Source organism: Zonotrichia albicollis, chromosome 22 (genome assembly GCF_047830755.1).
Source record: "Zonotrichia albicollis isolate bZonAlb1 chromosome 22, bZonAlb1.hap1, whole genome shotgun sequence".
Classification (NCBI taxonomy): domain Eukaryota; kingdom Metazoa; phylum Chordata; class Aves; order Passeriformes; family Passerellidae; genus Zonotrichia; species Zonotrichia albicollis.
In genome coordinates, this window is record NC_133840.1 from 7,227,573 (window position 1) to 7,253,731 (window position 26,159).

The window sequence follows — 26,159 nt, forward strand, 5'->3', positions numbered from 1 at the left end:
AGCCTTTTCCCTTTTCTTTTTTTAATGTACAAATAACATTGTGAAGAAAATGTTTTGGTATTTTGTTAGACACACAAAGCAGAAGAGAAAAATAGAAGAACAACATATACTTATCGATATAGAGTAGATTATAAGTATATTTTTCTCTGTTTATTTTTGTGTTAATGGAAAGTGTTTTGTTTTATGAAAAACTTCTGAATTTCCTTTTGGAAGTGGAGTATTTGCCTTCTGTTGTGTAGACTATGGTTATAGAGGAAATGTTGCAAGTACATTTGTCTCAAATATTGGAAGATGGAAGGTGACTGTGTCCTTGCTTGTCTGGCAGGAAGGTAGTCTTACAGAAGCACTCTGTTAAAAGAAGACTTTTTAAACTTGTTTTATTTGTTTTTGAATTTTAACTGGTTCATTTCAGTTCTCTGTCCCTTCTTCTTTGACCTTAAACTTAAAAAGCAAATGTTCTTGCCAAAGAAATTTAATCTTGCCTTTGCCATGCCTTGTTATTGGTGTCCAGCATTGCTCCTGTACCACTAAAATCTAGTAAATATTTGTTTTATTCCTTGATTTTCAATTCCAGGTGCATGTGAACAGCACCCATGGCTCAGTCCATTCCCTGGATGCAGACTTGCTTCTTTCCTCTGGCGAATCCTTCAATAAACCAGACACTGATATGTTTAAAGATGGACTTAGGAGAGCACAGTCAACAGACAGTCTGGGCACATCTGGATCCTTACAGTCCAAAGCTTTAGGGTACAACAACAAAGCAAAATCTGCTGGGAACCTGGATGAGTCAGATTTTGGACCACTTGTTGGAGCAGATTCAGTGTCTGAGAACTTTGATACGGCTTCCCTTGGATCCCTGCAAATGCCCAGCGGGTTCATGTTGACCAAAGATCAGGAAAAAGCAATCAAAGCAATGACACCAGAGCAAGAAGAGACTGCTTCCCTGCTCTCCAGTGTCACCCAGGGCGTGGAGAGTGCTTATGTGTCCCCCAGCGGGTACCGCCTGGTCAGCGAGACAGAGTGGAACCTGCTGCAGAAGGAGGTGAGTCCCCCTGCCCTGCTCCTCCTCCTCCTCCTGGGCTCTGCCAGAGCCAGCTGGGGAAGGAACAGCTCACATCCAGGGCAGATGTTCACTCTCCCTCTTGGAATGCTTCTGTGGGTGAAACACATCCAGTATAAGGTGGATGAGCTGCCCCTGGGACAGGCAGCTTTACTAAACACAAGGTGCTTTGGATTTTGAGGAGGTGACTGTGGAACTCAGTATTGCCTGAGAGGGGGGAAAAAGGTGGGAGAACTTCAGGAGAAAATGGAAAGTTGAGGAAAGGGCATTATAGTAGAGCTGGGGCTGAGTAGAAGGCAGACAGGAGCAGAAGCAGCAGAGCTGGGGGTGCTGCTCTGTGTGCTGGGGGGGTTTGCTGAGGGCTGTGCACTTTGGAAATGAGCAGCCAAACTATACCCAAGTGGAGTATGTATAGTTTGGCTGCTCATATATGTATATATATACTATATATATATGTACACTATAGTATATAGTGTATGTATATATACATATATGCATATACATATATATATATATATACACATACACTATACACAGAGTACCCCAGAGAGGCTCCAGGAAATTGCTGGGGACTTGCATCATCACAAACCCATTTCTGAGAGCAGCAAGCAGCAGATTAGACTGACCCCTGGCCCAGTTGCTCTGTGGATGACCAAGGAAATTGTTGCTTCTGGGTGTTCTGCCTGTCAGTTTTTCAGCAGCTTTATATGATGCCAGTTCAAAGCTTGTATTTGGTTTTTTGCTGAACAGTGGAGTATTTGGGGTTTCGTGTCGTTTTTCTCTCAGAGGAAGAGAGGTCAAAGAGCAACACTTTAGGGAGGTGAAAAGGTGGGGGGAGATAATAATCCATACTGGGTCAAAAGGGAGACAAGATGGGAATAAAAAAAAATGTAGTGAAGGAGAAAAGGCCAGATGAAGGGCAGATGAAATGAAGAACTACTGATTTTTTTTTCTCAATTTGTTGAAATTTAACTTAGGAGGTCTCTCCAAAACTGTTGTAAAGTTACTTTGTTTTTGTTGTTGTTTTCCTACTGATTTGCCATATCTGGAGAAATTACAACATCCTGAGCTCAGAGCTGAGTTAGATCCTTACTCTTGAGTGTTCTCTTGCCCTGTTGACATTTTGGTGACACTTCAGCCCTGTCTCAGCATCCAGAACAGAAATGCAGCTTCCCACATGTTCTGGAGGCAGGAGCACACACTGGGGTGTGAATGCCTCTTGCTGTGGGTTGGACATGGAGCAGCAAAGACAAACACAGATTCAGCTCCAACTTGACTTGCAGCTGGAACTTTGATAAAACTTCCATTTATCCCTTTGTCCAAAACCACTGCAGTTCCAGCAGGACAGCAGGTTTACTCTTGCTTTCCCTGCTGCCCTCCCCAACAACTATTTTCTCCTCTCCTGTTTGGTTTCTGTTTGTCAGAAGAGCACAGCAGTGACTTGATGAACTCTTTGTGTTTTGGCTTTTTGTGCTAATGGTGGGACCCATGGCAGGAAAAGCTGAAATCTCCCAGCTGATTTGAGTTATCCTTCACTTGTAGAGCAACTCAATCCTGCCTTTACATAATTCTGCCACTCTTTTGTCTGCAATGCTTTGTGGCCACACCACACCTGAGTGTGTGGAGCATCCCTGCACTCCCTGGGGACTCCCCTGGCTCAGGGCAGGTGCTGACTCTGTGTCCTGCAGGTGCAGAATGCAGGGAACAAGCTGGGCAGGCGCTGTGACATGTGCTCCAATTATGAGAAGCAGTTGCAAGGGATCCAGATCCAAGAGGCTGAGACCAGAGACCAGGTGGGAATTCTCTCATTGCTTTAGCCAGGCTTATGCAGCTTTTTGAACTACTAAGGGTTCTGTTTTATTCATTGGTTTTAATTGACCAATATCAACATACTGGATAACCTGACATAACTTGATTTGTTATTTATGTGTGGTCAAGTTCATGAATTTCTTAGGGATTCACCTTGAAGAACCCTTTATTTGATGCTGTAAGGCCATGCACTAGTGTTCTATAAAAAGTATTATGCCCATGCTGAAGTCAGTATCTTTAATAATTTATATTTTAAAATGCTTGTCATGCATTAAATTCTATTATCTTTGATACTGTAAGATCTGTTAACAGAAAAGGACCTCATCCTAGCAGCATAAAATGACTTTCAAGTCTTGGAGGATATTTGTTTCCTGCCATATACCAAAGAACAATTTTCAGATGGGTGTGGAAGGCATGAGTCACATTGTGCTTTGAAATAAGTGATTGAAGTCATTACATGGCCATGGTCCAGGGCAGTTTGATGTCCCATGTTTCCTTAAGGAGATAATCTCTGCTGGAGCAAAAAAATTCCTGAGTTTCATAGGATTTTTTGATTTTTGAGGGATTTTATGTTGTTGGTTTGAGGAGTGAAAGGGTTCAGGAAATAAATTCTCCCCAAGAGAATAAAAAATGAATTAATTTTGTTGTGACAACACAGGTGAAAAAGCTGCAGGTGATGCTGAGGCAAGCTAATGACCAGCTGGAAAAGACAATGAAAGATAAACAGGAACTGGAGGATTACATGAAACAAAGTGCTGAAGACTCCTCTAATCAGGTACAAGGATTTGTAATTGAGGTCCAGGAATGATGAAATGTTCTTCAAAAGTGTGTAACAAGAACTTGTGGTTTTTTATATATGGATGGGCTATTGGCTGTACAGGCAACACAAATGAGAATTTCTAGGGTTAGTTACGCTCCACCTGAGTCTGCCACAGTTTCTAGAGAAATCTATTGTGTCTCTAATATTGTGTTACCCAATTTTGGCTTAAAAATATCATCTCTAATCATGAACTCCATTACAGAGTGGCAGTAGGAGTTTGAGTAATGTTTGAGTTTTGGAGTGACCTGTGTCTGAAATGACCCAAACATGCAAACAGAGCCCTGTGCCCTGGGCACAGCTTTGTTGCTGGAAGAGTGGTTCTGTTCCACCAGCTGCTCTTATCAACATTTGACACCAGTTAATGGGCTTGTGCTGAAGAATGCAGTAATGAGGAGCTGAGCAGGCACTGAACTCCTTTAAAATAATAGCCCACTGGAAGGATTTTTCAGTCTGAGATGTGTACCTAATTCTTCTGGAACAACGAGGCCAAATATAATGGGTAGTAGTCATAGTTAAAAATAAAAAGGAAAAAAATAAATCATCTTTGGCCTATTAAAGCTTACAATAGTAGATACATACTGTGTACCAGACACTGAATTTACTTCACTTGGGCTGGAACTTTGTCTCTTCCATCCTACCCAGTATTTTTTCTTACTGAAGAAACAAACATTAGACAAAGTCCAGCTTAGACAGCAGAAATATGTTTATATGTTCTTCTGGCTGTACCAGGGTGATGTTAATTAAGTAATGATTAATCTTACATGTGTTGTGGAATGACTTGTAAAGTTTTTGAAAGTGCTTACAGAGAAAGGTACAAAAATTCAAAAAATGCTGAAAACTTAGAAAAAAGCTCTTCGGTTTCCCTTCAGTGTCTCTGAAGTGGCTTACATGTAAATTTTATTAGAATTAACTGTTGATTCAGAGTTTGGTAAGTAGAATATAAAGATGTTGTTGGTGCAGAAACACAGCATCTGTCCTTACTACCTGGAGCTGCTTTCCTGCTTGACTGAGTGAAGAATTATCATAAACTTCAGTGGCTTAGTTTGAAATTTCAAAGTACCTATTAGTAATGATAACAGGCAAGAGAAATTATTTCTTTTTCAGAATCTGTTCCATGCTTTATATCTTACATGTCTGTCTGTGTTTTCTTTCTTTAAGATCTCCTTGCTCATGGCCAAGTGTCAGAAGTCAGAGAATTTCCTCAGTGAGCTGCAGCAGGCATTTCTGCAAGCCAAGAGAAGTGTCCAGGAGCAAATGGTAAGACAGGGTAACTCCAGAGATGATGAGCAGCCCTGTTTGTCTGACCCTGGGAGCTCAGTGTGTCTGGAGAAGGCTTTGTGTGCCCAGCCAGGCTTGAGCATCTGCACTTGCAGAGGGCCAGGCCCAGTGAGCTGTGATGGCAGTGCTGGGGCTGGATCAGTTTGTGTCACTCTGTGCTGCTGTTCCTGTGTTGTCAGGAACACGACTCTGTCTGTGTTCCTGCACATTCAGGAGCAGGCAGATCACTGCCCAGTTCTTTCCCAATTCATGGTCCAATTCCATGTCTCTGCTATCTCAACTTCACCTCAAATCTGAAGACAGAAGATTTTCTCAAGGCTCTTTTTTAGGATTCATCACAAGTACCATCATTAGTGAATATTTTCTCAGGTTTAGAGATGAATGATCAGTGTTGTTGCAGGTCAGACTTAAAATAGCAGCCCTAACACCCAGGGAGAGATATGTATGGAAGCTTAATTTTTTAAAACTATTTTTGGGCATCTTGTTGGAATTAAGCCAGAGAATTGGAAGAGGACCTCATGGTTTAGAACTAAGTTTGACTTCCTTAGAGCAATTAATTCCTTTCTATATCAGAATCAAGTTTGTTCTTTTTTCCTCCCTGGCACAGCATTTGTGGGGGACCAAGAGAATTCATCCTCATGAACCCCAGTATTGCATTTTTGGGGTCAGAGATTGTGTGCAGCACATCAGGGCATTGCTGCCAGAGATGCTCTGCATGAGAACACATCTGGTGGATGTGCAGGAGATTCAGAAAATGTGTTGATCTGAGTCTGCTTCTCCTGCTATTGCTCAAGTCCCTGGTTCCCCACTTCCATTCCTCTTGAAAAACTCCCCTGGATTTTTTTTTTCCTTTGTAATGCCAGCAAAGCCATGTCCTCTTCATCCCTTTCCTTTCCATGGGATCAGCTGTTCTGGTGCTCTCCTGGGAGGACAGTGGGAGGCAGACACCCACCATGGAAAGTTCCAGGGTGAATATTTCAGGTTTTTGGATAACTTGCTCCTGAAAGCACCTGTGGTTCCCCACCCTCCTTCCCCTCCATGAGCAGAGCCAGCAAATGGATAAACACAGGAGGAAAGTGGGACACTGAACACAGCTGGATTTTATTTATCACTGCCTTCCTCCTCTCTGCCTGGACCCCTAAAGTTGGCCTTGCCAGGCAAGAGGGAGCTGCTGGTGTTGATCCACAGCATCATTTTGTTTCTCTTCTTTACAAAAAATATCAATTCACCAGACTGCTGAAAATAGGGATAGTAAATGGTGCAGAAGAGATCTAAGCATGACCCTGAGTGTGAATTTCTGCTTTTCTTTGCATTGTAGGCTGTCCTGACACAGTCAAGGGAGCAGGTTTCAGAAGAGTTGGTGAGACTGCAAAAAGATAATGAAAGTCTTCAAGGAAAACACAGCTTGCATGTGTCCTTACAGCAGGCTGAAGATTTCATTCTACCAGAAGCAACAGAGGTAAAATATTTTTAAATCATTAACACCAACAATGCTTGTGACTTGACCTCACTGGAGTATTATTCTTTATCAAAAAGCTGACTCAAACAGCACAAAGAACAGGAATTAGGGTTTTAACCCTGGAAGCCTGTGATGGACGAAGCCACCCAGTGGTCCCCCTGTGCCATGGCTGCTTCAGGGCATGGATGGATTGTAAAACCAGTTTACTGGTGGTCAGGAGGGGTGTGGGTTTGGCCCAGTTCAGCCAGTTCAAGCTGCATTTTCCAACTGGGCACACAGGTGTTCAGTCAGCAGAGCACCACTGTATTGATTCAGAAATTCAAGTGATGTCAGTCACTTCTGTTCAGTTAAAACCAGTGATAATCCAAAGCCTTGAATAATGATAAGCCTTATCATCCCTTCCATGGCCACTCCTTTATTTTAAATCTAAAATATTTGGTGGTGCTGAAGGACAGGGAGAGCATCATAAACCCATGGGGATGTTTGCCATGTTTCCATTGGCTGTGGCCATGATGACTGTGGCTGTAATTCCTTGCTGGGAGCAGGGAGGGATGTCAGGACAGACCCTGGGGCAGCAGAGCTTTGTCTGGGGTGTCAGGACAGACCCTGGGGCAGCAGAGCTTTGTCTGGGGTGTCAGGACAGACCCTGGGGGAGCAGAGCTTTGTTGGGGTGTCAGGACAGACCCTGGGGCAGCAGAGCTTTGTCTGGGTGTCAGGACAGACCCTGGGGCAGCAGAGCTTTGTCTGGGTGTCAGGACAGACCCTGGGGCAGCAGAGCTTTGTCCTTGTGCTGACAGCCCAGAGCTGGGTGATGCCAAATGCCATCTCTGCTAATCCTGATGCAGGAGCTCCGGGAGCTGATCCTCAAGTACAGGCAGGACATCATCAGTGTGAGGACAGCAGCAGATCACCTCGAGGAGAAGCTGAAGGCAGAGATCCTCTTCTTGAAGGAACAGATCCAAGCTGAACAATATTTGAAAGAAAATATAGAAGAAACTCTACAGCTGGAAATAGAGAATTGCAAAGAGGAAATAGGTGAGCAGAGGTGAAATGGTCTCAGAATGGGAATATAGGGAATTATTAACATGCACAAAGACTTGATTTTGTAGTAAAATTATCTGAATTCCGTGTGTAGACTTACCTGAATTCTAAATACTGTGCACTTTTGAAAGCAGAGACACCAAAGCTGTGCAGCTGAAAAGTACAATTATTTGTTTGCTTTTGAGGTACCTTTGATGTAACATGAGCTTAATTCTCTTTTAAATATTAACAGAAGTAAACAGGGTATGAACAATTTCCTGTGTTCTTGCATTTAAGATTTAATATTCTTGTTTTTCAGCTTCCATTTCCAGTTTAAAAGCTGAATTGGAAAGAATAAAAGCAGAAAAGGAACAGGTAAGAAGCTCTTTCACTGTGGAATTTTTGGGTTTGATACTGTGGGTTTTTTAGTAAAGGAGTTTTTTCCTCTCTTCTGTATTGATGCCAGTGTAGGAATAGGACACACTCACAGTTCTGTTCCTTAAAAGGTGTTTTATTAATCTATAACATAAATACTGGATTAACTAATTCCTAATTACTACTAGACTACCTAACACTGACCTACATGTCAAGTTTGGGTATTTCTCTCCAGCTCCAAAAGTAAATAAATGGAGAGAAAGTGGTGTTATTCAGGTATTTTCTCTGCCCCTAGAAGAGATTATTTAGGTGTATTTCTGAGTCCCCTAAGTACTGAAAGATACTTAGACTTCCTTATGGAGGGACTGTGGGAGATGGAAATGTTATGAAGTTTAGTTAATTTTTTTTATATTATTATTATGCAGTTGGAAAGTTCTTCACAGGAAAACCTGCAGCAGCTGGAGAGTCTGCAGGAGGCAAAGAATGCTCTAGAAGAACAGCTGAAGAAGGAGACTGCAGCAAAGGTAGCTATGATGTCTGGATGTGAAGTGTATCTGCATCTTTTGTGATGAGCAGCTGTGTCAGAGAATGTGGCACTACCTAAGAATGAAAAAAAGAAGCTTTTGAATGTTGGTAAGAAACTGGCAGGGCAATAATGTCCTCTGGATGTGGTTAAATCCTCACCCCTGTTTTCACTGGGATTTGTAAAGTGGTGGCTCTGAATTGCTGCTGACCTGACCATCCCAAGGGAAGGCTCAGGAACATTCCAGCCTGTGCAGTGTCCTGATAACCAAACCTTGGCTTGGATGCTTTGATGCTTTTGAAGAAATGTTTGGGAGTTTTTTTGTAGTTGCTGTAGGAAGGGTCTCTACTTCAGCACTCAGATGGAATAATTGTGATCTGAGCACTCTCTCTCTGCCCTCTCTTGTTGTGGTTTTGGTTTTTTATGCCCTTTCCCCCAACACTTCTCTGACTACAGCTCAGGACAGCAAGACATTTACATTGCCAGCAGCAATTACTGCCCTTACCATGAACTTATGCACTAAAACTCAGAACTCTGCCTTTGTATTTTGAGATCCCTGCTCATGGTGCTGTTAAGGGACTTTGGGGATTTTTCATGCCTTGACCAGTCTATTAGCACCTGTTAATGGGTATCAGCCCCTAATTTTGCACTTTGGAAAACTGAGGTGGGGAAAGACTAGTTTGGTTTGTTGCCCTGTGAATGCTGTACTGCTTTCCTCTGGTATCACACTTTAATCTGTTTATACAAGCTGCTGATTTTTATTCAGTTCAAGCATAAGAATCTTTTCCTCCTCAGGCCAACCTTGAGCAGCTGGTGTTTGAAGAGAAGAACAAAGCCCAGAGGTTGCAGACTGAATTGGATGTCAGTGAGCAAGTGCAGAGAGACTTTGTAAAGCTTTCCCAGACACTTCAGGTAAGAGTCCAATCAATGTGGAAGGACTGCTTCAGTTTCTTTATTTTTCCAGAGCTGAGCAAAATAAGAAATAGCAGTTGTAAATTTTCTTATGTTGGTATTTATGATCTGTTTTAGAATTTGTTAGTGTAATAAACTGCTCAGGTATTCCCACTATGATATTATTATTAAAACTATTGGGATTCCATCCTGATTACATGGTTCTAGCTAATTTTCAGTTATTGTACTAAAAGAAACTGCAGAGCCAGAGATGATGGCTCTTCCAGACCTGTGTTTTTCCTTGTCCATCTCCTGATGCTTCCAATGTGATATTTTCATAGCAAATAATTCAGATGCAAATATTTGAGGACAAAGTAAGGAGCTGGTACTGAATATATGAAATGGTTCTTAATGTTATAGTTATTGCTTTCTATTTATGCATTCTAAAAGTCTTGTCCTTGCAATTGCCTCTGTTGTTATCCTTGTATTTCCTCCACCAAGTGAACCTGTGGTTGATGTCAGGGGAGGAGTTTGGTCAGGGGTGTCCCTGAGGCTGACCCAGGTTTGCCAGGCTGTTCTGCTGCAGTTTGTGTGCAGGGGGACTCTCAGTGTCCTGGGGAAGCCAGGCTGGACTGGGCTCACCCTCAGAGTCTGTGTTCCCAGAGCTTGTGCCCCCTTTATGTTCCAGCTTTGCTCACAGAGGAGCTGCTGAATTTCAGCCCCATCTCCTTGCAGTCCTTGGCCAGGCCCTCAGTGACATCCAGCAGAATTCAAACTGCACATTTTCTGAGCCAGGCATTCAGGTTTACTTGGAAAATTAACACCAGAATGTGGGAGATTTGTTTACTAGACACAGTTTAGCTGGATGGACAATGGAGATCTGTCCTCTCTGGCTCTGTGTCTGGAGGAGTTGGGAGGACAAAGGAGACTATTGAGTTGTCCTGCTTAGGGAAATTGCTTCTTGTTTGTCTTCATCCTCAGTTTTTGGGTTTCAAAGTCCTGCAGGCACTGTTTTATGCAGTTCTTAGAGCAAACAACCACTACTTTGAAGATGTGTGGTGGGCTCTTCCACAGCTTGCAGGTAGTTCAGTAAACCTTGAGCTCAGTTAGAACTGTAGCTCTGTGTTTTGTGTTTTCTTTCTGCCCTAAGCAGAAAGTTTGTGGCTTGTGCCATGTGCACTGTACAGTGTGAGATCATCAGAGGAGGATTGTGGTTTCTTGGCAGGGTTATTCCTTCTCTGGCCTTGTCAGTGAGAGCCTGGGCAGGTACCCCTTGTGTGAGGGGTCCACTGGCCAAATTAGTTATTAGCAGTTCAGAGGAAGGGTTAAAAAGCAGTTAAATGCTAGTTGGGGATTTATAACTGAAACCCAGATCCTACTGCAAGGACGGTGGAAGTCTGAGTGTGAGAAAGAAATCAGTTGTGCTCTTTGCATTGGTTCCAGCACAGTTCTGCTGGGCCCTTTTTCAGCAGACAGGACACAGCTTAAACTGGATTATCAGCAGAGCAAGGGGTGAGCCTGGAAATGGGATCTTTGCTCCAAGAGCATTTTGGCTGTGACCTTGAGAGCCTCTGAGGCACGTGTGGGGCTGCTCCTGGGAAGGTTCACTTTGCACATCTCCAGTTTTCCAGTACAGTGTCAGTGACTGCACATGAGACAAAACACAGAGTGCTGACCATGCCTGGAACCCCCAGAAAGTGGGGGATTATTGTAAAATCACAACTGCCTTATGTCTTCTTCCTATTCTTAGGCCCAAATTAAGCTTGTGCTCCTTCAGCCCCTGGTGATGTTGGGTCCCTTGGGGGCTCCATTTGGGCCTGGGTGTGAGCTCTTCCACTGGGCCAGACTCTGACCTCTTCCCCCTTTGGGCCTGGGTGTCAGCTCTTCCTTTGGGCCTGGTTCTGAGCTCTTCCCCTTGCTCTGGGCTCTTCCCCCCTTGGGCCTGGGTGTGAGCTCTTCCCCCTTCTAGGCCTGGCCCTGAGTTTTGCCCCCTTTGGACCTGGTTCTGGGCTCTTTCCCTTTGGGCCTGAGTGTGAGCTCTTCCCCCCTTTAGGCTTGGGTTGTGAGCTCTTCCTTTAGGCCTGGGTCTGGGTTCTCCCCCTTTAGGCCTGGCTCTGAGTCCCTTTAGCCTGGCTCTGGGCTCTTCCCCTTGCTCTGAGCTCTTCCCCATTTGGGTCTGGGTGTGAGCTCTTCCCTCCTTTGGCCCTGGGTGTGAGCTTTGGGCTCTTCCCCCTCTGATCCTGGCTCTGCTTTCTTCCCCCCTTTGGGCCTGGCTCTGAGCTCTTCTCCCTTTGGGCCTGGGTGTGAGCTCTCCCCCTTTAGGCCTGGCTCTGGGCTCTCCCCGTTTAGCCCTGGCCCTGGAGCCCCTTTGTGCCTGGTTCTGTGCCCCTTTAGGCCTGGCTCTGGGCTCTCCCCCTTTAGGCCTGGCCCTGAGCTCTTCCCCCGCTTTGGGCCTGGGTGTGAGCTTTGGGCTCTTCCCCCTTTGAACCTGGCTCTGCTTTCTTCTCCCCTTTGTGCCTGGTTCTGAGCCCCTTTGTGCCTGGTTCTGAGCCCCTTTGTGCCTGGCTCTGAGCCCCTTTAGGCCTGGCTCTGGACCCCTTTAGGCCTGGCTCTGCCCCTTAGTGCCTGGCTCTGGCTGTGCCCCTGCTGACTGCATTCCCGTGTTGTTCCTGCAGGTGCAGCTGGAGAGGATCCGGCAGGCAGATTCCCTGGAGAGGATCCGTGCAATCCTGAACGACACAAAACTGACGGACATTAATCAGCTCCCTGAAACATGACAGACACCCTGCTGGGCTCCAAGGCTGTGGCTGAGGTTTTTAACTCATCTTTATAGCAACATTAATTATTATTTAACTCTAACCGAGAGAGCAGAAGACAACAGAGGGGAGCAATGACTTAAGTTTTGTTTCTAGAGGGGAGAAAGGTTTCGTACTGGGCAGGAAGAGAGCACAAGGGTGACTTGTAGTGTAGGAAGGAGAATTTCTAATGGAAACACTAATGAGTGCAGTGTTTCGTGTTCCACTGAGTGGGATCAGTCCTTACATTCTGAAAAACTTCCCTCTTTCAGCCGACTTCGTAACCTAATCTAGAGTTTTGGAACATAAACCCCTGTCTTTCCCTCTGTTCTTTCCCCCACTACTGTGATCAAAGTAGCTGCTGGAAACTATTGTCCCTCCAAAACGTTGAAGAGCAAAGTGGTTGAAGTTTTTCTGTTTGAATAGTCAGTAACAGTATTCAGCTAGCAGAGAGAATGAGGTGTAGAGTATGCTGTATGAATATTTTATATTAAAATATGACTTTATTAGCAGGACACTGGATATTGATCTTATTTCATAACTCAGTACTTTTTTTTTTTAAAAACCATTGGCTCTGTGAAGAATTTGAATGCTGCTGAAATGTGGATATGAGTGAGCTGTGTATCTCCTGAACAGATAAATGCTAATCCAAAAGAAAAAGAACACTGTACTGAGAATTTAACTCCTTGCCATTTTTCTCTTGAATTCAGATACAGAAAGAAAAGCACAAGAAATGCACTGTTTTGTAATCTCTTTTCACAAATGTAATTTAGAATATGGAGCTACAACCGGTTGTTTCTCATCTCCTAAAGCTGAGCAGTGCCTGGAATCCCTTCTCTGTGGAAAAAAAAAAAAAAAAAGAAACCAAAAACCAAGCAAACAAAAAACCCAAACAGAAAAAAGCCTGGTAAGAGTCATGTGCATGTCTGAGCATTGGCCTGAGGTGGGGCAGGTGTGCTCTGCTCTGGGCTGGCACAAGGTGTGAAGGCAGGAGCTCTCTGGGATGGTGCCCAGGGCAGTGCCAGCACCCAGGGCAGCACTGCCAGGCCCTCCTGGGCAGGGCACAGAGCTGCAGGAGCTGCAGGATTGTGCTGCTGGAGGGGCAGTGCAGCTCTGTGCTGTCCTGCACTGCTGTCCCCTGCTTCTGCTCCCAGACTGTTCAATTACACTCAGTAATGTGGCAGCAGAGGCAGGAAATTCTTGTGATCACTCACTTGCCAGGTTTGGGTTTCTTGTTCTATAAATGTCCAGGGGTAACATGAGCATTCCTCCTCCTCCTCCTCCTCTCCTCCTGCACTGCTGGAGTTCCATGCATGCAGCTGGACACATTCCTGAGCTGTTGCAGGTGTTGGTGATCCTGGTGGTACAAACCCAATTCTTGAACTTTGCAACTCAGTTAAAAGGAGGCTGAAGGAGCAGATCCTGCTGTCCAAAACTTCTTAGTTTTTTCTTCATATACTTGGCCAGAGATCTGCTTTTCTTCATCACCTTCAAAAGTGACAGAAAATGCTCCAAACTGCAATGCACATGACTATGTACTTTAAGTGCTTAAATCCTATTTTTAGCAGTGCAAATCCTGCTACTGACATCAAGTCAGAACCAGTGGTTTTGAAGAGGAATGCCTTAAAAACAGCCAAAAAAGCATCATACAAGCTCAATTCCTTGCCACTCATTACAAAAATTAAAGCATTTTATTCACCCTAGCAATTAATTCCCTTCATAATCCTGACACCCAAAAGCAAATTTTCCCACCTTAGTAATGACTAACAGATGGCAGAGCTGTCATGTTTAGAGATGACACTTGCTGTCACATAAAGGTGACGTTGAAGTGTGGCTTGAGTCTTATTTGGCAGTTACCAGATTAGGGGTTTTTTACTCTTCCTCACTATTTGCTGAGCTGTGGGTGACAGCAGCCAGGTCCTGATGCAGAAATCCAGGACCAGATATTTTTATTCAGTTTCCAATGGCTGGGTAGACTTTAGAGACAAAACTACAGGCCTTTAGTAGGAGCTGCAGAACAGAAAGGAAAGCTTTTTTCTCTGTTCCCACCCTCCTTTGCCAAAATGTGTAACAGGTTACAAGGTTAGTTACTGTAACTGGGGCCTCATCTGTGCAGGAGGTGTAAGGAAGCCTCTTGTATGGCAAAACTACACCACGTCCTGCACCTTCTTCAGCAAGCTGAGCTCTTTAGGAACTGCACCTTGAAGTCTTTCACAGTAAAATATTTTTGGTTGTGTTTCTGGATGGTCCCAGTGTGAGAGAGCAGGGGAAGGAGCTGTTCTGGCCTTCCAGCATCCCTTGCTGGTCCCATGTCTGACCTGTTCTGAGCAGCCCTGGCTGTGCTGGCTCAGAGCCTTTCAGGTGCTGCAGGGCTGGGGGCTTTTCCTTGCTGTGTTTTTGTGGCTCGTGGGCACAGCTTTCCCCAGGTGTGATGGTGTCAGGGCGAGCTCAGGGCTGCAGCCTGGCAGGAAGGAGGTGAGTGGGACAAGTGCTTTGGGCTCCTTGGCAGCCCCAGGGCTGTGGGGCTGCTCCTAAAGGCAGCCCTGGGTGTGCACTGAGTGCTTTGGGCTCCTTGGTAGCCCCAGGGCTGTGGAGCTGCTCCTAAAGGCAGCTCTGGGTGTGCACTGAGTGCTTTGGGCTCCTTGGCAGCCCCAGGGCTGTGGAGCTGCTCCCCAAGGCAGACCTGCAGCCCTGGGGCTGTGCATGCACTGTGTGCTTTTCCTTGTTGGTGAGCCAGGCACTGCACAAGTCTCTGGAGGAACTTCCTTGGGTGTGGAGAGGAGGGCAGGCAGCTCTTGCATGGTTTTTCCTTTTCACCTCCCTGTTCCATCACACAGCCCAACACCTGTGCTCCTGTCCCAGTACCAGCTGTGACCATTTTAGTGTTGGAACACGAGTCACCCTTTTCACCAACTGCTGTAATGTCAGACTTTTAAACAATTCAGTTGGAAATTGGAACCCTGGCTGTTCACAGAAGTGGTGGGAGATGTGCTCCCTGCAAACTGCTGTCCCTCCTGGGGGAAGGACAGCAAAGCTTCAGCAGCAGCAACTGAGCTTCTGCTGAACTCAGACTCAAAGGGGCCTTTAAAAGCAAAACAAGACAGTGCGTGCCAAATTTGCAGAGCAAATTTAACTGTAAATGTAGGAAAAGCTCTTGGTGTAGATACTCACTGGATGATGGATTCTGGTGTTGCTGCTCGTGAACATGAGAAAACAAATGCTCTTCCTTCCAGTTCTGGGTGTTGTGGAGCGTGGCTGGGGCTGGGTGGGTTCTCCTGGCTCAGGCAGTGTCACTGCTCAGCTGTGCCAGGGGCTGAGCTGTTGGTGGAGGCTGTAGCAGGGCCCAGGTGGAGTTCTGGAGTTCTGTCTGCATTCCTGTACCTGTATAGTCTTAACCTGTACAAAGTGTTCTTGCAGCATGTCTGGTACCCCCAGCAGTGCCCCCCTGTTTTAGCAGTGCAGTAACTCCTGTCCCCCCTGAGCTTCACCGTGGCACCTTTTCCAAGGGCAGGGGGGAGGGACAACAATTCCTTATTGTCCACTAGAGTCTGTCTACAGCAGAGACTGAATTGGCCTTGTAATGGCAAGAAGGACTGCAGAGCCATCTTTGCAAAAGGCAAACAGTGTTTGGAAGTCAATACTGCATTCCAGTGAGCCAAGCCATTGGTGTCCTGTGCAATCGTGGGTGTAGAATTCTGCTGTCTCCAGGATTCCAGTGTAACCATTTGTTAACTGTACTGAAGGTGTGTCCTTTATGGAGAAAGTGTTCCAAATTAAAAAAAAGCTGCTGAAGTGTGTGTGTGCACGGCTCTGGTCTTTCTCCTCTGCCTCCTGCCACAGCCTCCCCCCAGGGAACCCCTGATGGAGGAAGGGTGGGAGACAATCCCAGGATAACCCCAGGGAGCAGCAACCCCGACACCTGAGGCAGCTGTAGGAGTTACCCTCTAACACCCCAAATATAAAACACCTGCAGCATGTCCCCTTCCCATGACAAAAACAGGAACCACAGCATGTGAGGAGTCATATCAAAAGTATTTTATTTCACAGTTCTTTACAAAATAATATGTAAAAGGTGTATTGTTCAACATACAAATGGTAAATATACAAGGGAATACCAGGGCCAGGTAAAGCTCATCCAGCCCCTGGCTGCAGGGTCCTCTCCAGGACACGTCAGAAGTTCACGTGGCTCCTGATGTCGTTGATCTGTTTCACCATCTCCCTGATGTGTTCTCCCCTTCAAGAAAAAACAAGCCAAGTCAAAAGGCTGCACAGAGCTAGGGAGGAAGGGAAACACTAGAGCTGGTAGAAACAGGGAATGGGAGCAGTGCCTGTCATCCCAGGCTGGGTTACAGACTGCCCTGGGATCCCGGGGCTAAAGCACTTCCACACAGCTGCTCCAAGTGCTGCTCTCAGGAGCTGCACGTCCTGTGGTCCTGTGCTTCAGCCCCTCTGGCCCAGCACGGCTTAAGTGACACCTGAGACACCTGCACTGAAGGTGACCAGGGCTCAGGTTCCTCAGGAGGAGCCCAGCTTGCACTTACTCCTCTCTCAGGACAGCCTGGATGCACTTGCTCTGGTAGGCACTGAGGCTGATGCTGGGCTTGCGGGGGCTGCACCCCTTCTCCATCTGTTTCTGTTGGTATTCCTTCTTCATTTTCACCTGGGAGGAGAGGAGAGAATGCCCCAGTCAGTGCTGGTGCTGCCTGCCACAGTGGAAGCTTGTTAATTACAGACTGCTGTGTTGTACTGCAATTAATTGGGTTTTTTGGGTCTAAATCTGTCTGCTTTTGCACTTCCCACTAAGAGAAGAACTGTCCCTGCCAGGGTGAGGACTGAGGAGCTCTCTGAGGGCTTACAGTGTGTGCAAAGGTTCTGTCTGTATTACACCAAGGGCCCAAAGCCCCTTTAGTTCATTGCTGCTAATTAACACAAGGACAGCATCACTTTGAAGGCAGGACTCGTCTGTCAGCACTGAGGGAGGAGCTCAGGAACCTCCCAGCCTGGCCATTCCTCCTCTCACCTGTCTGATAGCATTGCTCAGGTGCTGCAGCTGGTCATGGATTGTCTGCAGTTCCTTCTTCATATCTTTTTCAGTGTCAGATAGAACAGGAAGCTGAGAGTGGAAACTCCGAAGGACTTTCTTCATCCTTTAAAGCAAGAAATGTCTCTGAGTTAACATCCCTGGTACCCAGCTCTGCTCAAACACCTGGGCCAGGCTGCCCAAGTCTCAGGGGCTTCACCTTCCCCTTCCAGCTGGTCTCAGTGGCATTTCTGAGCATGGGGGGCCTGCAGACAGATCACACCAAGCCCCAGCACAGGGAACTGCAGAAACCCAGTTTTGTAACTAACTAGTGCAGCAGCTCCTGCCCAGTCTGTCATACCACACCTGCAAACTCTGTGTAACATCAGGGGCTGTGAGGGGGAATAGAGCCCTGTGTGCCCTCACCTGTTCATGATGTCTTCTTGCTTCTCTTTGGCTTCCTCATACTTGTCAGCCAAGCGCTCGGCCATCTCCCGCAAGCTTTTCCTTAAGGGGAGGGAGAAACAATTCCTCACTTCAGATCCACACAGGGGACAAGGCAGGGGGTGGGGAAAGGACAAGGAGGCTGAAGGAGGCAGCTGGAGGAGGGAGCAAACCTGCAGGCTGGGAACGCCTTCACTTGGCACCTGTTCCACACAGGGCCTTGTCCAAGGCACCACAGGTGCGTCATTCCTGAGGTTTGGCTGGACACAGGGGCAGGCTCTACTCACCTCTCCTCTCGACAGTAACTCAGATCCTCCAGTTGTTTCTTTTTCTGACCCCACAGCAGCTTCACTCTGAAATAAACACATATGAAAAGAAAATAAAATCAGACCACTTGCAACCAGGTGAATCAGGATTTACACCACAGAGAAAATGCTCGGAGTGGGAAGAACTAAAGACACTGAAAGGGGGGCAGTGAGGAAAAACTCTCATTTTGTCCTAACTGTATAGTGTAAATAACTGACTATGATTTGAAGCAGCAATTTTCCTTTGTCAGGATTAGTGCTGAGATCAGATTTCCTATCACCCACAGGCCCAGGCAGGCAAACACCATGAGAAAAGTATTTTATCTGTGTATGTTTACCATTTTTTAGTTCCCCTATAAACCACTACAGAGATCAGCTATTAAACTCACCCCTGCTTTTCCTGATAACTCAGTTTTAAGTTCTGGTATTCATTGTTAGTTTTACATTTAGTACATTTAATCAATCACCAGATCAGACCCACAGTGCTGCTGTGTGCCAGCACATTTTATGAGAGTTTTGCATTACCTTTGCTGAATCTCCTCTTTTGCCAGGTCCTGTTTCAGTATATATTCCTCTCTGAACACCTGGGTGGCTCTGCTGAGGAGCTGAAGGCATTCTTCAGGGGGAGGAGCAGCATCTTTATCTGCAGATCTTAAGATTGACATTTTTGACATCTTACTAATATGTTCCTTTGGAAGCCTAAAACACTTCCAGTGTTTATGGTAAAGCTCATGGGACGGGAGGGTCTGTTATGAAAGTGAGGGATTACAATGAAATCCCTTTGACATGAGGAAATCCCAAGGTAGCTTAAGATACCCCAAACCCAATGGGCCAAGCAATGAGAACCTCACCAGCTGAAGGCAGCCCTGCTCTGAGCAGGAGCCTGGAGCCAGGGATCCCCTCCCAGCCCGTGCCATCCCTGGGCTGGATGCCATCCCCCCAGGAGCACAAGCACCAGACATGGCAGCACTGCCATGCCAAGGCCATGTGCTGTTCAATAGGAGCTGCCCAACACCCAGCGCTCCCAAGTGTTGCCCCTGCAGGTGCCCCAGGCCGTGCTCACTTGAGGTGCAGGGGGTTGGCAGAGCTGCGCTGCAGGATGCCCTGGATGTGCTTCTCGAAGGAATGCTCAGCCTCAGCCACGATGCGCAGCGGGGACACGGCCAGCTCCTTGTCCTCCCTGGTGCACAGCAGGGGAGGGGATGCAGGGTGCACAGTGCTCCTGCACACAGCACAGGGAACAGTCACACACACTGAAACAGCCAGAGCTCCCTCAATGACACAGTCACACACACTGAAACAGCCAGAGCTCCCTCACTGACAGTCACACACACTGAAACAGCCAGAGCTCCCTCACTGACACAGTCACACACCCTGAAACAGCCAGAGCTCCCTCACTGACACAGTCACACACACTTAAACAGTCAGAGCTCCCTCACTGACACAGTCACTCACACTGAAACAGCCAGAGCTCCCTCACTGTCACAGTCACACACACTGAAACAGCCAGAGCTCCCTGACACAGTCACACACACTGAAACAGCCAGAGCTCCCTCACTGTCACAGTCACACACACTGAAACAGCCAGAGCTCCCTCACTGACACAGTCACACACTCACAGTGAAACAGCCAGAGCTCCCTCACTGACACAGTCACACACTCACACTGAAACAAAGCTCCCTCACTGGAACCCCTCCACTGTGGAGTTCCTGTCACTGCAGCTGTTTCAGGGATGTGGTAAATCCAGCCCTAGCAGGGCAGGCAAAGCTCACATCCCCACACCTGTTTGGTCACAGCTCAAACTAGCAAGAATCATAAATATCCCTTGGCTTAAGGAGAAGGAAGTTCCAGAACAAGGCAGGCAGGCACTGGAACAGCAGCATGACCTTCTCCACAAAGCACCCTGCCTGGTCACTGCCCACCTGTGTGGAAACAGTGAAATAAATAAAAGGTCTTCAAGAGAACCTCATGTTAACACTGGCTCTGCTCTCTGTCCTACCTTAACAGTGTCCTGCAAAAAAAAAGCTGAAAATAGTGTCAACCCCTCAAGGTGTTAATTTCACTGTGCAAATGCACATTTACACCACTCTGTATCTTTGCCACCACCTCCAAAGAAAGTAACTGGAAGCACAAACAAAAATCCTACTTCTGTTTTTCCCCTTTCAGGCACACATAACCTCAGCAGCCCATTAAGAATATCAACACTACTGAAAAATCCCAACAATACCATCAAGAACATTTTTTTGTCCTAATACTCACTAAAAGTGACCTGATTAATTATATCCCCTACAAACACCTCATCAGCAGTAGGTAACAGCTCAGTAACTCCCAGTGCTCAACCAAGGAGTGTTCAGAAAGCAAAACTTCATGGAGTGTCCTAAGAGCTGCAGAAGCCTGGGGTGAAACAACCAAAGAGTAACTGAAAAACAGGAATATCGTTTTTTGGTCCTTTCCATGCAGTCACAGACTTCAACTGAGAACCACATACAAGAGAGGCCTTGTAATGCACTCATAGCTGTTGGTGATGCAAATCATGGTGGGCCCCAGGACATCAGAAACGATCCAAAATCCTCTAATTGGAGAAGGCTGCCTGAAGAGAAGAACATAAAAATTACCCAGTCAGGAGAGTTCTTTGTTCCTGAAATTGTGCATGTTCACTCTTTTGGAAATGCTCCAAGGTCAGGTAAATGGAAGTGAAAATTTCTGCTGGTCTGACAGGTGATTTTCAGACAGTAACAGAAGAATTTAAGCTACTACCCTTATTGTGCAGTAAGAATCCTGATACACAGATTGCTCAGTTGTATTGTTTGAAAACTTCTGAGCTTACTTTACTTTAATGGCAAGAATGCAGCAAAAGATGACAAATCATAAATATTTTCCATAGCAAGTCCCCAACTTGAAAGCAATTGAGAAAGGGTTTGGTGTTTTACCTGCATGGCAGTGGTTTTGTACAAAGAATATGTTCAACAAAGCACTTCTGTTCTGCTCCCAGCTCCTGTAAACTGTCTTTGTCTTCCTCATCTACAAGGAGACAAGTCAGGATGCATCAGATCCACTTTGCAGGGTGAGAGATTCAGCAGTACCTGCATCCACCAGCCTGTTACTGGCAGATGTTCATCTGTTCCCCACTTCCCTCACTCACCTGAACCAAGGAATTTGTGCAGTTTGTTGATCCATGTCAAGCCCACACTGTGGACACCAGCTTCGTGTGTGCAGTGGTACCTAGAGGGACATTTGGGATCTGAAATTGAAGCAGAAAATGTAAGAGATGGCATTGAGCTGAGAAAAACTCACCCTTCCCACCTGCACTGCTGATCCTGTGTATCAACCTAGTGTCCAATCAGCTTTAACACCTTAGTGCAAGCATGAGAAACAGAGATACAGGTTAGTCTAACACACGGATGATGTTTTGAACCCTTCCTATCACACCACATTGCATCACTCAGACAAGTTTCCAATGGCAGATTATTAAAACTAGCAGACCACATTCTGTCAAGCTGCTTGCTCCCAAAGACCCAAAGATTTTGTCCTGCCCCAATTCCATGGGATAAGCAGGTCCTTCCCTCAGGATCACCCTCCCCACAGCGCTCCCTCACACTCACAGGTCAGCACAGATGCAGAAACTTCTGCTTCATAACCCTCAGATGACAGAATTTAGTATTGACCATGTGTAATCTACACTGGAGCCCCTGCCAGGCTTGCTCCTTCCACAGCTGTATTGAGGGCATTAGGCAAATCCTTACTGTGACCCCGTTTGTCTGACACTGATGAGAATGTGCAGATAACTGGATCCTAAATGTGTGGAATAAAAAGCCACGAGCTGAACAACAGCCCTACCTCGGTGCAGCTTGATTGGGCAAGAGAAATCAGACTCCAAAGGATCTTCCTCATCTCCTGTTGCCAGTTTCAGTGCAAGTTCCAGCTCAACACATTCAAACACGTACAGGGAAGGAATAAGATCGGATCTTGGGTCCCAGGACTTCTCTGACTGTAAAGAGCATTGAATTCTTCTGTCAGACACCATTTAAATAGGAATGCCAACATAAACAGCATCAAGAAAGAGTTACAAGATTTAATTGTCAAGGAATGTAGTTCAACTTTACTTAAAAAAAAAATTAACTCGAACGCAGGGTTTCTCAGAAAATCCTCCTTATATTAGATCCTAGTAAATTTGATCAAAAACTCATCTACTGTCAGGGTACCCAGAATTGAGATGTGTCAGGGAGTCACAGGGACTGGCTGAAACAGGAGAAAGATTCACTACCTCATTCCAAAAGAATGCAGTTTGGCACTTGGCACACCCTTCGAGGCACCCCACCACCTTGCAGCAAGAATTTAGATTAAAGACACAAAAATACCTCCAGAAAAAAGCCAAACCAAGAGAAGGTACCTGCTCATCATCCTCCTCTCCATCCAGCACCACGCAGTGGTAGAGCATGCCCGACTCGGTGGCAATGACCAGGATGTTGGGCACGCAGGGCAGGCACAGCACGGCACAGGCGTCGTAGCCGTAGTTGTCCTCGGCCGCCGGGTGCATGGGCAGCGGCCCCAGCAGCTTCCCCGGGCTGCCCGTGCTGCAGGGAACGGGCAAGGAGCGGGTAAGGAACGGGTAAGGAGCGGGTAAGGAACGGGCAAGGAACGGGTAAGGAACGGGTAAGGAGCGGGTCTGCTCTCAGCCCACGGCTGTCAGACCATGGCTGGGAGCTCTCAGTCCCACTGCACTGCTGCAGAGTGCAAGTCTGACCTGCAGCTCCTTGCTGGAGAGCTCAGAGGGGAAATCAGAGCTCATTTCATTACACTTTATGCTTTGAAAGCAACCAAAGCTGCACTGCAAAAATTCATGAGGAAACATTCTCATGCAAGAACACAAAATACTCATGGAAAGCTTGAGTTAATGATTACTCAACTGGTTCTTGCACTTCACATGCAGCATTTTGTGCTGTGGCATTTCTTTGGGCAGAACTTTAGATGGACTAAAGCCACCTCACTGCCTGCAGACAGATCTCCTCACAGTGCTGTTTCTAACCCAAGTACCACACGCTTTAATATTCAGCTACACAAGATCTAACTTTTAAGTCTTGCATCATCTTCTCAGTTTTCTAAATTCCTTCTTGTATCATGTTTATATTTTGATTAATCATTTCCATTGCAGAACACCCTGTGAACTCTCTATGCTTTTCAAATATTTCTTTTCCTAGGATGCCCCTGGCTCAATGAGCCTCATCCAAAGCTAAGGATGCTTATGCCACAAAACACACTGAACAGCCTTAGACCCACTGATCTTTTTACAGCCCTGTGTGTTCATATCAGATTGCTGGTGGTAAATAATGCACAGTGCATTCTGAGCAGTGGAAGCTGCACCCATAATGTTTGGATGAGAAAGGATGACAGGCTTGATTTGGATTCCAGTCTATCAGCACTGCCACAGAGATAGAACAGGCTGCAATACAAGAAAACTCAGCCCAGCATCCCTCACAGAGTCCCAGCCAAGCTGAGAGGTGACACCCGAGCACCCCATGAGCCCTGGGGCTCAGAGCTTACCTCTGGAGCAGGCTGACGTAGGTGAGGAAGGTCTCTCCATTCTCGTAGAGGATGTACAGGGGGTAGCCCAGCACCTCCTCGCTGCCGCGCTGGCCCAGGGCGTGCTTGGGCACCGGCACCTGCGGCCCGAAGTCGAAGGCCACGGCTGTCTCACCCAGGGACGCTGTGTACGCTCTCCTGGCACAGGGCACAACCAGCTGGGTCAGCAAGCACTGAGAGCACAGAGTGCAACCTGCTCCTGAGGGCTGTGCTGCCAAATCCCTGCCCAACCCCGTCCCATCCAGCAGTGCCAGCCACAAAAGGGTGTAAGGGACACCCCTGATGTGGCACATGGGTCCTGCAGTGCCCCCACAGCTCCAGAGACACAGGCGGGGCTCTGGTACTTCTGTGAGGGACACAGAAGAGTTCTGTTTCCAACCAGGCCAAGAGGGAAATAAAAAGATAATCTATTCTCTACATTCCTCACTCAAAATCCCCTTCTTAACCCCATCCTAAAGTCAATGCATGGTTTTCAAGTTACTACTCTGACAAACACTTGACTGTACAGTTTGTCACCACTTTGCTTTAGAAGGGTGGAGGAAGGGTGGAGGAAGGGTGGAGGAAGGAAGGAAGGAAGGAAGGAAGGAAGGAAGGAAGGAAGGAAGGAAGGAAGGAAGGAAGGTGTAGGTACTCTGCCATGAAGAAGCGCTAGCACTACAGAATTCATGAGAGATTTTCAGGCACATTTATCACTTATCCATTAAAAACACAACTGAGAATACTGAGCTTATTCTGCAAAAGCATTTCAAAATACAAGAAGCCACACCAACCCTGTTTTGATGGTCAGAGTCTCCTCCTCAGTGTCTGAAAGCACAATCACCTTGATGGGTGTGTGAGGCACCTTCAGACTGTAAAACCTGGGGGAAAGAAAGAAACAGCAGCCATGGTCACTCTGCTGGCAGTGCTGCACATTCCCTGCTGACACAGGAACATCAGCCACTCTCACTCTGAAATTCCCCCCATCCTACTTTTTTATTGCTAACTCTGGTAAAAATGGCAGCATGCAAATACCCAGTGACAAATTAAGGCTAGACATGACAAAAAAACTACACTTCAGATAATCAGCCACAAATGGGGCTTACCTGATGGTGTTATCTGATGTCAGGAGCACGATGTGGGGCTCCATGGTGTCACAGGGGTACCAGGCTGCATGCTTTAGGGTCAGGGAGGTTGAGCTGGTGAAGAAGCGCTCTGCAATAGGAATGGTGCTGGAACACAGAGCAGAGATTGCACTGGGACCAGAAACACACAAGCTGCTTCCAAAGGGAGGTGGGGGCAAGAAGAGCTAGAGACACAGTGAAAAGGTTTCAGAGTCTTTATCTGTACTACTCTGGAAGTTGGAAGGCAGCTTTCAATTGAAGCCGTCTGTTATTTCCCCCCAAATATCTGCTTTCAGCTGCCACAGCTGAAATACTCCAAAGAAGCTGCCCCATCTCTGGACATGTCCAAGACCAGGCTGGGCAGGGCTCAGAGCAACCTGGTCTAGTGGAAGGTGTCCCTATCCACAGCAGGAGTTGGAACTTGCTGGCCTTTAAGGTGTCTTCCAACTCAAAACAATTCTATGATTCTTTGGAAAGCTCCACAATACTAGAGGAGCATCTTGCTCCTCGGCAATTGCAACAAGTTTAGAAGGTCATTTATTTGGTTTACTTGATAAGCAGCAAGTATTTGAGCCAAAAAAATTTCATTTGTGAAACCCCAATACAACCTGTACCTTCCACCAGTGCCTTCTGTATCTGCCTAACGCTAAGAAAGGGAGGCTGAGGAGTAAGAGTGGCAGGACAAGGGTGTCATTATTCACCTGAGGCCTCACCCACCTGCAGTTCACCGTGGATTTCCCACCTTCAAACTCGGAATTCTTGCCCCAGCGTTTGGGCAGCTCCAGCACCATGAGCCCCTTGGTACCGATGAGCGCCACATGGTGCTGGGCAGGGCTCAGCAGCGTCTGGTGCACGTCGAAAAGGGGCGGGTTGATGCACAGAAGAGTCTGAAAACAGAAATGTTACAGGGAAGCACAAGCCCTTCAAAGCACCCACGGGAGTACAGCTCATCTTTATTTTGGATGGTTATTTACACGGCATGGAATGAAGCACAAAGCAGTGGGTTCCTTGAGGAAGGACATCCCAGGGCGGGCTGAGGGATGATGATGTTCCTTCAAGGAACAGACCCTGTTAGCCCCGTGCCCACCATGGCCCTCCTCCCCTCCAACATCACAGCTCGCATCCCCCCACATCCTGTCGGTCCCATTTTTAACATTCTCCACACATCCCCACATCCCCTCACGGTCCGCCCAGACCCTCACACCCCCTCCCCTCCTCACGGCCCCTCACACCCAGCCCCTCCTACACGGCCCCTCATCCCCTCACGCCCCAAACGCCCCCACCCTGTCCCACTCCTCCTCATACCCTCACAGCCTCCCCATTCCCTCGCACCGCCCGCCCCAGCCCCCGCTCCCCTCAATCCGCCCCTCAGCCCTCCATCCCCTCAGCCCCTCCCGCACCTGGTAGCGGCCGAGCGCGGCGGGGTCGGTGCCGGTGCCGAGGCGGCGCAGGCCGATGGCGAGCAGGGCGGCGGCGGGCCCGTCCCAGAGCAGCAGGTCGGAGCCCAGCCCGCACAGGAGGTCGCGGAGCCGCGGCGGGCGGGGGGCGGCGGGCGCGCGCTCGCGGAGGCGACTGAACAGCGCGTGCTGCGGCAGCGCCGCGCGCCACTGCTCCGCCGGGCCGCACTCGGCCGCCATCGCTCCGCGCGCCGCGCCGCCCTGACGTCACCGCCCGCTCGGC

The 26,159-nt window shown here is 47.3% G+C and overlaps 2 protein-coding genes across 2 annotated transcripts in view; one reads left to right on the top strand and one right to left on the bottom strand.

Moving 5' to 3' along the window:
- RABEP1 (rabaptin, RAB GTPase binding effector protein 1) overlaps window positions 1-12,901 on the top strand; it is a 45,449-nt gene extending 32,548 nt beyond the window's left edge. Inside the window, exons 9-18 of the mRNA XM_074556993.1 lie at window positions 575-1,042; window positions 2,749-2,853; window positions 3,528-3,644; window positions 4,848-4,946; window positions 6,286-6,426; window positions 7,272-7,461; window positions 7,766-7,821; window positions 8,247-8,345; window positions 9,140-9,256; window positions 11,911-12,901. Of these exons, the coding sequence (XP_074413094.1) occupies window positions 575-1,042; window positions 2,749-2,853; window positions 3,528-3,644; window positions 4,848-4,946; window positions 6,286-6,426; window positions 7,272-7,461; window positions 7,766-7,821; window positions 8,247-8,345; window positions 9,140-9,256; window positions 11,911-12,012 (1,494 nt within the window). The 3' untranslated portion in view covers window positions 12,013-12,901. The remainder of the gene's footprint in view (window positions 1-574; window positions 1,043-2,748; window positions 2,854-3,527; window positions 3,645-4,847; window positions 4,947-6,285; window positions 6,427-7,271; window positions 7,462-7,765; window positions 7,822-8,246; window positions 8,346-9,139; window positions 9,257-11,910) is intronic.
- Window positions 12,902-13,604: 703 nt separating this feature from the next.
- On the bottom strand, window positions 13,605-26,151 carry NUP88 (nucleoporin 88). Its single transcript, XM_074556994.1, has 17 exons — window positions 25,880-26,151; window positions 25,197-25,366; window positions 24,462-24,587; window positions 24,150-24,236; window positions 23,341-23,517; window positions 22,190-22,373; window positions 21,637-21,787; window positions 20,942-21,040; window positions 20,730-20,820; window positions 20,288-20,389; window positions 18,863-19,021; window positions 18,325-18,450; window positions 17,782-17,847; window positions 17,477-17,557; window positions 17,051-17,177; window positions 16,572-16,690; window positions 13,605-16,264 (listed from the first exon to the last, which is right to left on the bottom strand). The coding sequence occupies exons 1-17, from the start codon at window positions 26,114-26,116 to the stop codon at window positions 16,201-16,203; spliced, it is 2,166 nt and encodes a 721-aa protein (XP_074413095.1). The 5' UTR covers window positions 26,117-26,151; the 3' UTR covers window positions 13,605-16,200.
- Between the last annotated feature and the right edge of the window lie 8 nt (window positions 26,152-26,159).

Coding starts and splice junctions, on each gene's coding strand:
- NUP88 (XM_074556994.1), bottom strand. CDS start 26,116: ATGGCGGCCGAGTGCGGCCCGGCGGAGCAGTGGCGCGCGGCGCTGCCG. Junction 21,041..21,636: donor CCCAATCAAGCTGCACCGAG/GTAGGGCTGTTG, acceptor CTTCAATTTCAG/ATCCCAAATGTCCCTCTAGG. Junction 17,178..17,476: donor CAAGAAGACATCATGAACAG/GTGAGGGCACAC, acceptor CTTGCTTTAAAG/GATGAAGAAAGTCCTTCGGA.